The sequence below is a fragment of the Solanum lycopersicum genome, chromosome 1, assembly GCF_036512215.1.
Source record: "Solanum lycopersicum chromosome 1, SLM_r2.1".
NCBI lineage: Eukaryota > Viridiplantae > Streptophyta > Magnoliopsida > Solanales > Solanaceae > Solanum > Solanum lycopersicum.
This window is the reverse complement of record NC_090800.1, coordinates 75,558,715-75,575,193: the sequence shown is the minus strand read 5'-3', so window position 1 is coordinate 75,575,193 and position 16,479 is coordinate 75,558,715. Positions and strand designations below refer to the sequence as shown.

The window sequence follows — 16,479 nt, the reverse complement described above, 5'->3', positions numbered from 1 at the left end:
TTGACATATACTATAAAATTTGAAATTGGTTGAATTTAATATACATGCGTTAAAAAATTAGTACATCTATGTCCTAAAATGTTATTCGGAGACTGCATATATATATAACATATGATATATGGTTAGTTCGATAATTTGACATAGTTATGTATCCTATATATACAAAAATGAATATGATACACATTGATCTAGTTGTAAAAAGTGTTGCAAATACTTAACAACATATGATTCATAATAAAGTTATGTGTCATATACATAACAATGAATATGATACAAATTAATATTATTATAAATTATTAGTGTTTTCGTATCAACAATAATATTTGATTATGTATACAGATACATAACATACTAGTTGAATAATATGTGTATATGTATCTAATTTGGTAGTAAAAGATAACGAAATTCGTAATGTTATATACCAAATATGTAAATATGACATGATACATATTGATTTGCGTTTCAATAAATTAGAGTTATATATCAAAACTAATATTTGAACACGAATACAATGTACATGATAAAATAATGAATCACACAGTTAAAACAAGTGCATCATACATAAATTTATAAAGCTATATCAATTAGGTACATTAAAAATTTGGGTATTCAGCAATTTGTTCTACTTTTCTCCTATTTTTTGTATCAGAAAAAGATGAACAACAAAAAATTGAAGAAAAAAATATAGTGTAGAGCAATATATTACAAATTCAATTTTCTACCTTTTTGGGGGGGAAGGTGGGGTGGGTTCCACAGTCATTTTAGAAGACAAAAATACATTTTTCTTCGATTTTGCCTTCTCAACATTTTGCCATTGATAATGAACAATATAATTGATTGAATTTATTTTCAGTCCAATCATCCTCATTATAATTATAAACACGATCAATATTAGGTGAGGTTAATTGGGTAATCCCATCACTAAAAGAAGGAGCATCATTGATATATATCGAGATTTTGAAAAAAAAAAAGAAGAACAAAAACAATGAATTGTAAGTTGTCGAAGAAGAAAATTTACCTATTGAGAAAGTTGAGATCCAATGATTTGAGAAAGTATAAATTTGAAATTCAAAATTGTAATAAATGAAGTAATTGTTGAGATAGAGGGAATGAAAATACAAGGAGACTGAAGACGTGAAAATCGAAAGAGAGAAACATGCGTGAGTTGAAAAGTTATTTATCCGGATGAGTGGAGTTTTGAAGGAAAAAGAGGAAATATTGTAATATTTTGAAATGGTAGGAAATATTAGAAAATATAATTATAAAGGATAGGTAGATAAGGTAATTTATCAAGAGTTTTGTCTTTATAAATTAGAATAAAATAAAGGAAAATTGTATAAAATAACAAAGTATTAATTCAAATTAAATGCTATAGCAATCGTTTCTTTTATTTGTAATTCGCAACAAACATTTCATATTTTTGCCATTCGGTATACAATTATCCATTCGATATACAATTACTATTTTTTAGTTTCTTTATACAAATTCAATTTATTGTTTATATATATTACCCATTCAATATACAATTACCCATTCAGTATATAATTACTATTTCTTAGTTTATTTAAATTCAATTTGTTATTTATATATTATTCATAGTTATACATTATAAGACATGTTTGTAAAATATCTTTATGTATATATATATAGTAATTTTATTTACATATAATTATTATGTGTTAGTTTGTATACAGATCAATATACAAATTATCGACATATACAAATCAAGGCATGTCACAATTTTATGTATAAGTATAGCGAAATATACAAATATGGTGTACATGTATATCAAAATTTACATATATGGTGTATATGTACATCGAAATATACAGATTAATAGTCATAACAAACATAAAAATTTATTATAGAGCGCAATTATACAAACTATAGTTATAACATACAAATATAATTTTTATGTTTGCTAAACCTAAAATTTACTCATAAAATCATAAAAGGAAAAATTACTTATATACACATTATTAGTTAACATATTCTTCATTATTCCCTTCCTTTTAAAAGTATTACTAAAAAAAAGTGCAAATGGATAGATCAGTCTTAGAAGATATAAAATAGGTAATTCATACATTCAATATACGAAAGTAATTTACATCAATGTAAATAAAAAAAAATTCAAACAAGTTGAAACACATTAAATTGGGCTCAATTGAAGTTTTTTAAAAAAATTAGTTAAGGTTTAATTGAGTTGAAATTGAACTCAATATAAATTATCTTGGGCCAACACATAAAATTTTAGGTGAGTTCGAGGGGTGGGTGGATGTTAAATATATTTAGGCTCATTTTGACAGCCTAGTTTTATGTATTAATAGTACCTTGTTTGGTGCATTTATTCAACACTAGTTATACCCTCTATTATATATATTAAGGAGTACATCACTAACACATGAATATCCATGGTATTTTAAGTAATGTACGAGGATAATCCATGCATTAACATGATTGAAGATCCAATTGTTCTTCAAAACTTTTTTTTACATCTTTTTATCATATTTGTGGAAGGTTTTTGTAAATAAATATTATTTTAAAAAATTATGCTATATATACTATTTTGATACCCAAGTCGAATAGTGCATACGAAATAATTTTTGCATAGTTAATGCAAACATAACTAATACAAACATTATTAATAAGACTATTACTAGTACACTTATATATCCTATAAAACAAGCCCAAAGTGATAAATATAGTTTTGTTGTAATGTTTTTGGAATTAAAATGAAAAGGACAATTCTCCAGCAAATCAAAACAATAAAAAAGATACCTTACATAGCTATCTCAATATGCAATGAAATGTTTATTGTTCTTTACTTTGTCTTGAGGTGTTCGATGAATCTTTTTTCTAAAATAAAATGTAGCTTGAATATCATATTTTTATTTATCACTCACTAATTTTCAAAATATGTCATTGAGTTGCTTAAAGTGTTCCTTATAAGTAAAGGAAGTTTTTGGGATTATTTTTTCTTTAATGACATTAATTCCAATCAGTAATTTTTCTAACTTATTGGAAGGGTATTTTATTTTCTTCCGATCTTTTAAAAATCAGCGTTTGATCGTAAAAATCAACTATAATTTGAAATTTAGAGAATGTTAGGATCGGAAATAAGCAGGTGTAAACGCGGAAGCCAGCAAAGCAAACCTCAAAAGACCACGAGTAAGAAGACAACGAAAAATATACCAAAAGACACAGAGATTTAACGTGGTTCGGCCAATCAACCTACGTTCACAAAGGAGATGAGCATTCCACTATAAATATGAGTATAAAATACAGAGGGAAACAACCTCAACCAATTCACTCGGAATACATGGGAGGTTCACACAAGTGATAATGTATAAAGCTTGTGATCCACAAATTCTCTCTCTAACCAAAACTCTCAAAGCCCTTAAGATTACATTGTGAATGATGATTAAGTTAGAAGGAACATGCCTCTATTTATAGAGTCCTAAACCTTTTCCTACAAGAAAAGAAAATGATTAGTCAATCCAAAACCTTTTTCTAAAAAGAAAAAACCTATTTATGGTAAGAAAATCAGGGCAAACAAAACCCAACAGAGAATACCAAAATCGTGTTTTCACTTTCACTCCTTCTTTTTCAAATGTACCCTATTTTATATTTTTTAATAAACATAACCAGAGTCCACATTTAAGTGAAATTCTCACTGTCAATATAGATCGACAAACAAGTGTTGTGTCACAAATTATCTCATAAATCAAACACAAACAACACTCATTTTGCATACAAAGAAAACCCACCCAAACCTTATTACCAAATACATACAAAGATAACATGTTATTACGCAAATTTTACTTGAGATGTTTCTCAAACCAACCCAACATGTCTTGATGAGACTCTTCAGCAGATTTTACAGCTAATTCATCTTCATCGTTGTACCTCACGGCCCAGCCATGTGTAACCCCAGGAAAAATCTTCACAAATGCATCAACCTGCACGGAAAAAGCACCATCAACGTTAAATTCATTCACGTTGGCAGTAATACTGTTGAGTTAGGTCTTGTGCTTAACTCACAGAGTTCAAAGGGAAGAGGATTGCTGAAGCCTTATAAGGAGTCAATTCATCTCATTAACCATAGTGAGATTTTTGTCATTGTTTAACAAACTAAAGTGCAATCTAAGTATATCTTATAAACCTCTGTTGGAACATGTTTTGTTGGTAAACTATGTACTCGAATACACGTATTAGTCAATTATTATGATACAACTCGAATTCCTACCTCAGGCTTCGCATTTAAGGCCATCTCAAATTGCTTGACAAGCTCAGGTGAAGAATATCTGTCAATCTCCGCTCCCAATATTGAGATTGGAATCTTAACAGCTGAAACACAACAACAATAGAGGCTTATGAAAATTTAGCCCTGATATGAAATTGTGCTCTGTATTTAGGTATGCTGAATACTTCATACGAACAAGAGAAAGATAAGAAGAAAATCATACCGTGCATATCATCTATAACGACAAATGAAGGATGCAATAGCACTGCAGCTTGAATATAAGCATATTTTGCTAGTTCAACGACTACCTTAGCTGGAACGAATTCAAAGTTTTAAGTTTAACAAAGATAAAAAGAGCTTGTAAGTTGTAATCAGAGCAACAATAATGACCTCCCCAACAAAAGCCTGCTGCTCCGATCTTTGTTACACCTTTGCTCTTTAAAGCTTCAATAACTGGTTTTGCATATTCGAATCCTTGATCCTGTAGCAACAAGAATACATCACATAAAACTGCAAACATCACACCAACAAAAACAATTTTTAGCGACATTAAATATTGATACTAATAAAGAATGCTAAACTCTTTACCGGCATTAATTAAGTGCCATTAAAATTAATGTCGCTAAAGACTTAGGGACATATACAAAGAGTGACAACTGCCGCTAAAAATACATATTTAGCGGTAATTAAGAATTAAATGACGCTAATGGTCATTTTTGTTGTAGTGCATGTATATATATATATATATCAATATTAGAAATAGGAACTCACCGGTCCATGATCTACTATCCATACTTCTAAAGGCTTCTCATCATTAGGTATACGAGGATCACCACGCAGGAAATCAGGGACTACTACATAGAATCCAGCTGCTGCAACTTTATCTGCAAGCTTTCTATAATCTATATATCAGTTTGAAGAATATGATCTATTAATTACATCCATACAGGATGTTGTGTATATATTTGTTCAATTTTATATAAGTTTAAGTATATATAAATGCATATCCAAAATTGAAGAACGGAGATTGATATTAGCAGAGGTCAAATTAAAAGTTCCTGCAATCCTTACCTCAACTTTGGAGCTTCATATCCTGCATATTAAACCAAAAAAAAAACAGCCAATACTTAGTCGTTCAATATAAATCATATTTTTTAAAAAAAATACTTATTTAAATTCTAAATTTCAAAATGAGCACAAAAATGAGAAGTTACCAAAAACATCAGAAACAAGGATTATAGCTTGAGCAGAATCAAGAGGACCAGAAAGATAACAGTTGAAACCACCAAGTTGTTGGACATGACCAGCTCCTCCTCCTCCGCCACCGCCGCTCAGGTAATTTGGTGGATTTTCACAACACTCAGGACCCGACATAACAATATTACTATAAAAATGAAATAACAAGAAAATGAGTATCGTCGATTGAGAGAAAAAGATCAATATTTTAAAGACTATTTATAAGTCTTGCAAAAATTTACTTGGGCATCAAAGTAAGCTACATGAACATCCATCGTAATTTTTCAATACCTGCAGATTAAAATAAGTTAATTTTTATTTATATTTCAAAAGACAATTAGCATCCAAATATAATATTCACACAATTCAGAGACAAATTTATTATTTTAATGCACGTATATAATACCGTTGGGGTCAAAAAAAAAAAATGTTGAAAATGTAGCAGCTTCATTAAACGTGGCATTAGATGATAAGTTTCGACATTTGAAAATAGATTATTTACCTAATTAGTCATTGGCCCAAAAGTAATTACTGTCACTAGTCAATGTACAATATTTACAAATTATTTGAACGGACAATTATACAAAGTAAATAAAGGCTAATTCATTATGTTAATCATCAGACTCAAAAATATTAATAATAGGTAAATATAAGTTATTTTGAATAGTTCATACGCATCTTATTTTATGACAATCTCTATAATTTTCAATCATTTAAAAATTATGAAAACTCTCTTGGATACATTCTTATCTTCTCTCGAAAATATTTCTCTCCTCTCAGATACATCCCTATTCCCTTTAGGATACATTCAATTCCTTAAGTAATATACCATTCGAAATGCATAAGCTATGTATTGACAAGTTTTTATGTATCCGAGATACTATAAATTATAGAGATTTTGTAATTTAAGAAAAAAAAATAGTAATAAAATATAATTAGACTATGAGATCTATGTAATTTTAACATAAATTTAACCATCTAATGTAGTACTTTGACTTTTCGGGCCAAATACTATATTTTAAGTTATTATTTTTATCAAAATACCAATTTTATAATTAAAAATTTAAATAGTTAATTGAAATGCATAATTCTTAACTAAATTTTTTTTTTCGATTAAAAAAGAAGACTCTTTCTGTCTCTCAATACTCTTTTGACTAAATATAATTAATTACACTATAGAATATAGTTATCTGATTGTTTAAATTACTTTTATGGAGTACTATGAATACAAAAAAGTCTATTTTTTTATATTTTATATTATACCTGACTAAATTAACGTTTTCTCTCACGTCAGATTTTTTTTTGTCCGTTTTGAAACGAATTGAATTTTAAAGTAAAAAGGGAATAGTCTTCCTTATATTAGTTTGTTATTATATATCTATCATAATAATAAATCATACAAATTTCTAAAAGGCATGATGCACGACGTTTCTTTTTTTAAAAATAAAAATAAAATTGATGGTCTATTTTACTTTTCATATATGCTTTAAAATTTTACTTTTCATGATCTATTAGTATTTCGGATTGCCTTATAGAGGCTAAAATATCAATTATTTTGGAGGGGAGGAGGGAGTATAGTTCTATATTTGGAACCATTTAATCGTAGTTTAACGTTTCGTTTTGTAATTAATAACAAGTTCCTAATTGTAATTATACAAGTATAATAGCATATTTAAGACCATAAATTTCGTAAGTCCAATATCCATACAGATATTATTGTAACGACCTGTTTAGTCGTTTTGAGCAGCAGATTTTATTTCTGGAAAAACTGGCTGAGACGACGGATCCCACGACGGACCGTCATGGGCACGACGGACTGTCGAGGGGGTCTCGTTCCAAAACACTTAGATTTCTGAAATTTGGATATTGAAATCGACTCTCTGAACTTCGTGACAGAATGGCAGGACGGACCGTCACAGATCCTTTGGTGAAATTTAGTCTCTGAACTTTGTGACGGAAGCAGCAGGACGGACCGTCACAGGCACGACGGGCCGTCACAGACTGCGTAATCCCAGGCTGAGTCGAATTTCTGTTAAATGTTTTAAGGGGCGTTTTGGACTATTCCTGCTATAATTATAAATCTAGTGGGTTAATGTTAATAATTTAACTACTGGAGGGTTAAAGAAGATAACCTTGAATTAATTTATGGGTTAATTCATCATCTTTTATACTTAATTATATGCTAATTAGGATAAAAGAAAGAGGGTTGAATAAGAAAAATAGAAAGAACAGAGAGAGGGAGAAGAACAATCGAGAGAGGAGAAATGAAGAGGAAAACAAAGCTTTGGGGAATTTGCTTGCTTGATCACTAATCTTCGGTGGAGGTAGGTTATGGTTTATGCTATTTCATAGTAAACTCTTAATAGCGAATGATATGTATTGGTAGTATTGTAAAACCCTTCTATATGCTTAATTGTGTGTTTGCATAATGTGATGATATAATGGTGATGAAATAAGCATGATGAAGCTATTGAATCCTAAATCTTGAAAACCTCTAGTTAATGATGATGCCTTGGTATAAAAGAAGGCTTGATGAACTAAAAGAATGAGGTTAGGGGATCGGGTGTCACGAACTGACACATAGTATTAGGGGGATCGGGTGTCACGAACCGACACGTAGTATTAGGGGGATCGGGTGTCACAAACCGACACCTAGTATTAGGGAGATCGGGTGTCACGAACCGACACGTAGTATTAGGGGATCGGAGTGTCACGTTCCGACACAAGAGGAATAAAGAGAGTGAATCCTGAATTATGGTAATATACTCAGATTTAATGAACCTATTTCCCAAATGAGTAGGGTATGGAGGCTTGCGTCCTCATGGGTGTACTTGGCGTACTTATTAATGATTATAGTGCTTGTTGTTGCTACCTATTGAGTATTGTAGTTGATTTTATGATATTATCTGATATATACTGTTTTCTATTTTGAGTTGACCGATGATATCTACTCAGTACTCGTGTTTTGTACTGACCCCTGCTTGTATGTTTTCTTTTTGTTCATTGTGGAGTGTAGCAAACGTACCGTCGTCTTCAACCCAACCGCAACTCTAGCCAGTTAGCAAACGTACCGTCGTCTTCAACCCAACCGCAACTCCAGCCAGTCTTCATCACACTAGATTTCAGGGTGAGCTAAAGCTTCTAGCTTGGACTGGATCTTCTTCTTCATGTCTTGATGCCTCGAAGTTCTGGCATAGACTAGCTATTATTTATGTTTAGTTTTCTTAGATACTCTTAGCTTTATAATTTGAGGATAGATGTTCTTGTGATGATGACTTCCAGATTTTGGGGATAATGATAAGTTTTGAGTTTTAGAAGTTAATTATTGATTTCGTTAATGAGTTTTAAGTCTTCCGCATTATATTTTGTTCATTATGGTTGAAATGTTGGGGTTTAGATTGGTTGGTTCGCTCACATAGGAGGGTAAGTGTGGGTGCCACTCGCGGCTCGTTTTGGGTCGTGACAATTATGGTATTATCTATTATTATTTTTTTTTTCAATAAAAATCTTTAGTTGCCTTCTTAAATTTCTTATTAGAGAAAATTGAATCACATTTATTGAAAAGAAAAAATATTTAATTAATAATTTGTTAAAATTTATATATATATGTACATAAAATAAGTAATGTAATGTGGTCTCAAATAATTAATGAGATTGGTTGAATAAAGGAGACGTAACATGTAGAGTGCTTGATTTTTTGTCTAATGATACCTTGAAAATGTCATTAATTAGATAAATCCAATAAGCACAATATGTATGTTGCATGAAGTCTGCTGGCTCAGGAGATCATGATTTGGTAATTGCAACATCTATATATTTTTTATTATTATATAATATAGTATTCGTATCAATTTATGCGCATTTTAATTAATTTTTTGAAATATCTATTTTTTACTATAAAAAGTAAGAGATAACTTTGTCACCAGGACTAACACAGAAAACGCCTAGTATTTTTATTTCTATCGAAATTTGAACTCGTTAGGACTCACATCTATCAATCCCCTGTTTTGCTGCACAGATGCTCTTTTGAAAACTTTCTAAAGATTTTTGTTGCATAAATGTTGATTATCTAATCTGACAAAATAGAATGTGATATGATGAGATAAAATGTAATTGAAAAAAAAAGAGTAACATGTAACCTATTCTTAATAGGCAAAGCGACCCCTATATTCTAAATTAACGAATCTCTATTTCTCATATATGTTGTTGTGTGACAAGTAAAGGTGTTCATGGTTCGATATGGATCAGTTATTAGTTAAAATCAAAACCAAATCAACTTGAATCGATTTTTATATTTCTAAAATCAAACCAAAAAAATAACCGTCGATTTGATTAGATTTTTTTGATTTTTTTCGATTCAAAAGTAATAAGTTTGTTGAGAACTACGCATTCCGATTGACAAAAACACTAAGTACCTGAATAATTCACAAATAAGTTATTAAACGAACAAAGAGGTTTGTCGAATGTACCAAGTTTCAAAAACTTAAAAAACTCATTGTCAATAACATAAAGTTGATTCAATATTTTGGAGATCTCAACATCTTAAAATATCGAGATATTACTTCTAAAAAAAATATTTCATAGTCGAAACTAATCAATTACCATCTTCATTAGATTGAGCTTTAAATTATTCGATATTGCGTAAGAAAATTTTATAAAGAACGAGAACATGTGATCTTTAAAGTAATGAATATTGAGGGATTAAGACTTATAGTTTCAATAGTTTGGCTAAAATTGAAGTGTTGGGCTTCAGAAAATAGTAAAATTAAAGACTTAATTAATTAAAATTTATCAAAATGCTTATATTCTATTTATAAAAAACTATAAAATTTATATTTATAACTTCTCGGTTCGGTTTAGTTATTTTTGCGGTTTATTTTCAATAAAATCAAACAAATAATATTGGTGTTTCAAAATTTAGAACCAAACATAACCAAATATCGATTTTTTTTATCGGTTTAATTCGGATCGCAATTCAGTTGGTTATGTAACTATAAGGAAAAAATTTACCCGCACCGGACTTTACACCAAAATTCATTATTATGTGATTTAATGAAGTTAAACAAGTGCTAATTAGTTAAGATTGAGTAAAATAAAAATTGTAAATTTAAACATGTGGCGTGCATGTATTGAATTGGTGTAAACACCCGGTACAGATAAGTTTCACCCTAACCATAACCATAAACAACCCTCGAGTGCATAATGTTCACCGGAACACCCTTAGGTTTTAACCGATAATGGGGGGCGGGGTTGAGAGAAATATACATCATAAGCTAAAACCATAATCTTGATTTCATCTTTATAACAGCAAAATGCAGTGTACTTATTGTGACATATTTTCACTTCCCTCGAGGAATTATGACAATCTCCTCATCTGAAAAATGATGTTTTAATTTAGTACTTTCTTTGTTTTCACTTGATGAACTTAGTAAACCAGTTTAACATATCTGTGTGAGATTCTTCTGCAGCTTTGACAGCCGGTTCATCCTCAACGTTGTATCGAACTGTCCATCCATGCTCTACCCCTGGAAATATCTTCACAAAGCTTTCAATCTGCACAATTAAGTATCACATGAATCTAATAGTAAACTTGCCTATAATGATCTTTTTCTACATGTATTAAATGCTTAAAAGATACAACATACCTCAGGTTTCGCGGATAAAGCATTGCCTAGTAGCTTTGCTTGGTCAGGAGGGAAAATATGGTCATGTTCAGCTGCTAATATTGCAATTGGAACTTTTACCTCTGAAAAATACAATTATGAGCGCGTAGTCATACAAGTACAATGCAGGACGAGATGAGAAATTAATCAAAGAATGTACCATTTATGTCATCAACTGTTATAGGACCAGGATGCAAGATAACTGCAGCATCAATAGTACTCTCGTATTTCGCCAATTTAGAAACTACCATTCCTGATGAACCCAAAGATTTATGACAAAAAATCAAGACAATAATGTAATTATAGTTAAGAAGTGAAGTAAAAAATTCATTCACCTCCCCAGCAAAAGCCTGCTGCCCCTATCGCGGAAACACCTTTACTCTTCAAAGATTCAACCACTACTTTAGCATCTTCACATCCTTTGTCCTAGAAGAGATTTAAGAACCACTTTCATACTCTTGGAAATGAAACTTAACTTACTCAAGACACCACATTTCTATTACTCAATTCATCAATATTCTCATATCCGCAAAGTTAGATAATAGTACTCTTAATAGTTTCAAGTGTTGCAGTCTTTGAAATTAAGAAGCTCACTCAGGGTACTTACAATGCCATGATCTTTGAGCCATGTCTGTACGTCATGTTTCTCGCGATCCAAAGGTTCACCATAGAAGAAATCAGGAACAACCACCAAGTACCCTGAAGCTGCAACTTTATCAGCTAACTTCCTGAATTATATTACACAAACAAAGCACGCTCAATACGTTGAAACTCATTACCCATGGATAAAGAAAAACCATTTCAACATCAAAAACAACAAAAAAACTAGAGCACACACATAATAACGGATTCAAAATTGTAACCACGCATCACCCATTCATTCTAGACCCGAGTCATAAGTGGGAAGTTTCTCCAGTTTACGCAGGGCACTTAAGGGTCTTTGCTTCGAGCTTAGGTTCTTTCACATAGAAATCTAGAAAGTAAAAAGGAACTTAATACATGGTCTACCTTAAAAGCGTGTCAATATATTTCATTTAAACACGCAAACTAAGCCTTGTTTCAATTGAAACAACGCCTCCAATCCTAATAAAGTGTTCCGATTAGACACTTTCGATTCAAATTTTAAAAAAACTTGTACCAAAAAGAAATAGTAGACATAATAGGCATCAAATCTGAGACAGGGAACTCTGTAGTTAGTTACCTCAAAAGTGGCGCTTCATATCCTGCAAAAACCATGAGAATTAATACCATCTTTATGTTACATCTTCTTTAATATGTAGTAATTACAACTAGTTTTAAGCCCCAATCAAGAGACTTTCAAATTTATTAATTATATATATAGTTGATGTTTACCAAATACATCAGAAATGAGAAGAATTGCAAGTTTGGAATGAATAGATCCACTAACATAGCTGCTAAGCCCTCCAATCTCTTGTAAATCTCCAACTCCAGAAGCTGAGTTGAGGGTTGGTGGATTCTTCATACATTGTGCTCCTGCCATTTTTGCTCAAAAAATATGTTTCTTTGGAAATGTCAAAGACAATACTATATTAATATCATTAATTAACACCAATGAGAATCGTGGCATAGTGATAAATACTCAATAATTATAAATTCAAAAATTTAAATACAGAATCGACTTTATTAGAGAATATTTTAGACCTTATATAAAATTTTTCGATATAAATTTATATTTAATCAAACCTCAATGTAAATTATAGACCCCGCTAGAAATAAAAAGAAAATATCAGTGATGAACTTTCAAAGACATTAGTTTAATTTCTAGAGGTGGGGGACTACGTAACCACTTACGTTTATGATGGCTAAATGATGACTCTCTCTCTCAAATTATTTATTGGTTATATTTTTATACGTTTTTTTTAAAACTATTCTACCTTAATACATAATCAATTTGATTGAAATTTGACTCCTTTCCATTTTTCTTTCTTTTATTTTCTTCTAAGTTCTTATTTCTATCTGAGATACATGATATAGATAAAAATTAATGATTAATATTAAATTAAATAAAAATAAAATTTTAATTATAATTTAGATAATTAATATTTTATAAAAAAAATAACAATTCAACAATCATAATAATAAATTATCTTGTCATAAATATATGATTTAAAAAAATCTTTTTTTTATCTTCTGTTTTTGCCCTTAAATATATTATAAAATATTCACTTATTCAAATTATTTTTCCCGAGCGAATATTTCTCTATTAATTATATGTAAAGAGAAAGTTCAAAGTTGCTATCCAAGACTTATTCAATTTTATTTTATTTTTAAAAACAAACTGAAGATAAATACTTGTAGGGAATTTTTTTAAAAAAAAGCGAAAAGTTTTTATAATATATTTATGGATAAGATAGTAAATTTGTTATGACTTATGCTTATGATATTATTATTTTTTATATGAAATATTTATAATCACAATTAGAATGTTATTATAATCAATTAAATCTTAGACATTGATTTTTATCTATGCCATATGTCATATATATATATATATATATATATATATATATATATAAAAGGAGGATTATAGAGGAGGTGATGTGGCCTCTCTATGGCCTCCATTCCTTTTTTTCTTTTTTTTTTCTCTCTTTTTTGATATTTTTTCTTCTTTCTCTTCATTAAATAATTTCTTTATTAATTAAAAAAATTCAAGCATATTTATTATTGTAATTATATATAATGAGTTATAAAAAAAACTCCATCTATTGATATTCTCACTTAAATAACATGTCTTTTCAATTTCCTTCTAACTATTTTTATGACTTATCCAATATATAAATACCAATTATCTGTAGAGATGTTGAATGGTCATTTTCATTTTTCATTCTTTCTTTTTAGTAGTATAAGTTTTTAATTTTTTTCTTCGTTTTTTTATTCATCAATCACGTACATAATAAAAAGAAGACATAAAAAAGATGATGTCACAATATGACCTTCACTTTGATGAAGATCATATATATACTCTTCAAAGATTCATCACATTATTTGATATAAGTTCAACAAAATGAAGAAGGAAACATAATTATCTTGGAGATTCTGAAAGATATAGAGTCTTAGTAGTATAAAAGTTTGAATGATTTTCAAACATTTTGAAGATTCATTGTTATATTCTTTTGATTCCAATTAATACTATTTTATTTTATTTTATTTCTTTGATTTGAACAAAAAATAAATATTCTATTCAGTGTTGTTATCATTGAAGTTGAAAAGATGCATATTCTTTTATTATTTATACATACATCAATTTATAGCTAATTAATATTTTAAATTTTGCCATGATTGAATTAAAACTATATTATCTATGGTACATTTCTTTTATATCTACCGGCTATTGTTGTCCCTAAAAATATATGATGTGGTCTATCATATTAATAAAATCAATCACAAATAAATGAATAAATTTTATTTTTAGCATTGAATTTTCGTAATAATATCTTATGAATGAGCACACCCAATATTAATTTGTAAGAATACATTACATTATTTTTTTAATTAAACATATAAAGTTGACAAATTTTTAATGTGAATGAATAACACATGACAACGTTAATAAGTAATAAACTCGTATGAGAATATATATATATATATAAAATTGTGAATAATAAAACTAATTTTGAGTAGAGCACTTTCATTATTGTAATTTGTTGTTTATCATATTTTATGTTTTTTCATTAGTTAAAATCTTTACTTTTTCATTTTATCCTATAAATAAATGGGTACGGGGAGAAACTAATCTAATCTTATTAATTTTCTCTTCTTAAACTAAAAATATGTATCTCTTTATCTTCATAACTTATATTTTTATAATCTCTATAACTCATCGTAACTCCCATATTTAAATGTGTAAACTTATGATAATTTATTTTATTTCTTAATATATATATATATATAGAGAGAGAAAGGGGACTATGAATTAATAGAGATTAAAGAATAGAAAATTTAAAAAGTATTAAAACTAAATTTTAAAATAACTTGATTAAGACTATGGGATACAATGTCACAGGTTTTCAACATAAACTTATGTTGCAACCTATTCCTTAAAGAAAAGAAAAAGAAAATCATGATAGAAAATATTTTTCTGCCAAAATCAAAAATAACAATTAAAAAAGAAGACTTGAAATAAGTTTTATATTGTTTTGAACTTTTAAAATGAAACAAATAATACGAAATAATTATTCATAAAATGACAATAAAAGTTTGAGACGGCAAAAATAACTAGAGCAATTATTCTACTAGAGTATTCTTTAGTTACTTTGTTGAACTGACTAATAAATGGAACAATATGCTCTTTTAAAATCGAGGGTGTCATTTGTCAATGCTTTAATTGAGATAGCTAAAGTAGTTTATTGGGTTTTAATTTTAAAAATAGAAAAAGGAAAAGCTAAAAATTCATTAATCTTTAAATATGAAAATATAATAATTAATTAAAATAAATAAATATTTCTAAAATTAATCAAAGTATAATTTTCTTATCCACATAGACATAAAATCAAATATATCAAATCAACTATGTAACATTTCCAAAATGTAGAGAACACAAATAAGTCTCAAATTGCAGATTATATTCTTAATTTCGTTTAATTTTTCTCTCAAAACATCTCTTACGTAGAGTGTCCTTTAACATGGAACTAGGCTGACCTAACATTAGTTAGCATAACAGATCTCACATTATTTTTCTTCAGTAAAATAGTATGTCTTTCAATGAAGGGCATCTCTTTGTTTGAAATATTTTTTTTTGTAGTTACTAATGTCTTAATCGTATGATTATCTACGCAATAAAAAATATCAAGAATTTGACATTCCAAATATTTGAGAAATAAATTATAGTACGATATAAATGAGAGAAATTTTAATAAAGAACAAGATGAACTAGGGCAAAAATGGGGTATACCTTGATTTTAAGAATTTCTAATTGTCAATGAGCGTTGCAATGAAGCCTCTTACGTAAATGATATAATACTCTAAATTAAACTTTATTTTTACACGCTATTTCAATATTTTTTTTGCCACGTCATTTAAATGTTGAACTCTTCAAACTACTCTATACGCATCAATTTTATGGCATAGCAAATGAACATATTGAGAGGATATGACATTCCACATAATAAAAAGGAAGAATTTAACACCAAAAAAAATAGTTATTTGCAATAAATTTTAAAATAACAAAAAATAAATTAAAAACAAAAAAAATAAAATAACAAGAATATTTTATTAATTAACCAATATGGATACAATTCTATTCCTGTAAGATTTATTCATAATTTTAAGACAGTGAAGCATTTCTCAAACTAGATTAATTTATATTTAATTTATTTA

The 16,479-nt window shown here is 28.7% G+C and overlaps 2 protein-coding genes across 2 annotated transcripts; both read right to left on the bottom strand.

Annotated features, from left to right (window-relative positions):
- Positions 1–3,599: 3,599 nt before the first annotated feature.
- LOC101261744 (endo-1,3;1,4-beta-D-glucanase) lies at positions 3,600–5,847 on the bottom strand. Its single transcript, XM_026030958.2, has 8 exons — positions 5,722–5,847; positions 5,458–5,627; positions 5,315–5,336; positions 5,015–5,138; positions 4,634–4,724; positions 4,467–4,556; positions 4,247–4,347; positions 3,600–3,959 (listed from the first exon to the last, which is right to left on the bottom strand). The coding sequence occupies exons 1-8, from the start codon at positions 5,727–5,729 to the stop codon at positions 3,819–3,821; spliced, it is 747 nt and encodes a 248-aa protein (XP_025886743.1). The 5' UTR covers positions 5,730–5,847; the 3' UTR covers positions 3,600–3,818.
- Positions 5,848–10,578: 4,731 nt separating this feature from the next.
- LOC101261451 (endo-1,3;1,4-beta-D-glucanase-like) lies at positions 10,579–12,981 on the bottom strand. The gene is made up of 7 exons (XM_010324450.4): positions 12,496–12,981; positions 12,344–12,365; positions 11,750–11,870; positions 11,478–11,568; positions 11,303–11,395; positions 11,125–11,225; positions 10,579–11,032 (listed from the first exon to the last, which is right to left on the bottom strand). The coding sequence occupies exons 1-7, from the start codon at positions 12,641–12,643 to the stop codon at positions 10,892–10,894; spliced, it is 717 nt and encodes a 238-aa protein (XP_010322752.1). The 5' UTR covers positions 12,644–12,981; the 3' UTR covers positions 10,579–10,891.
- Positions 12,982–16,479: the final 3,498 nt, after the last annotated feature.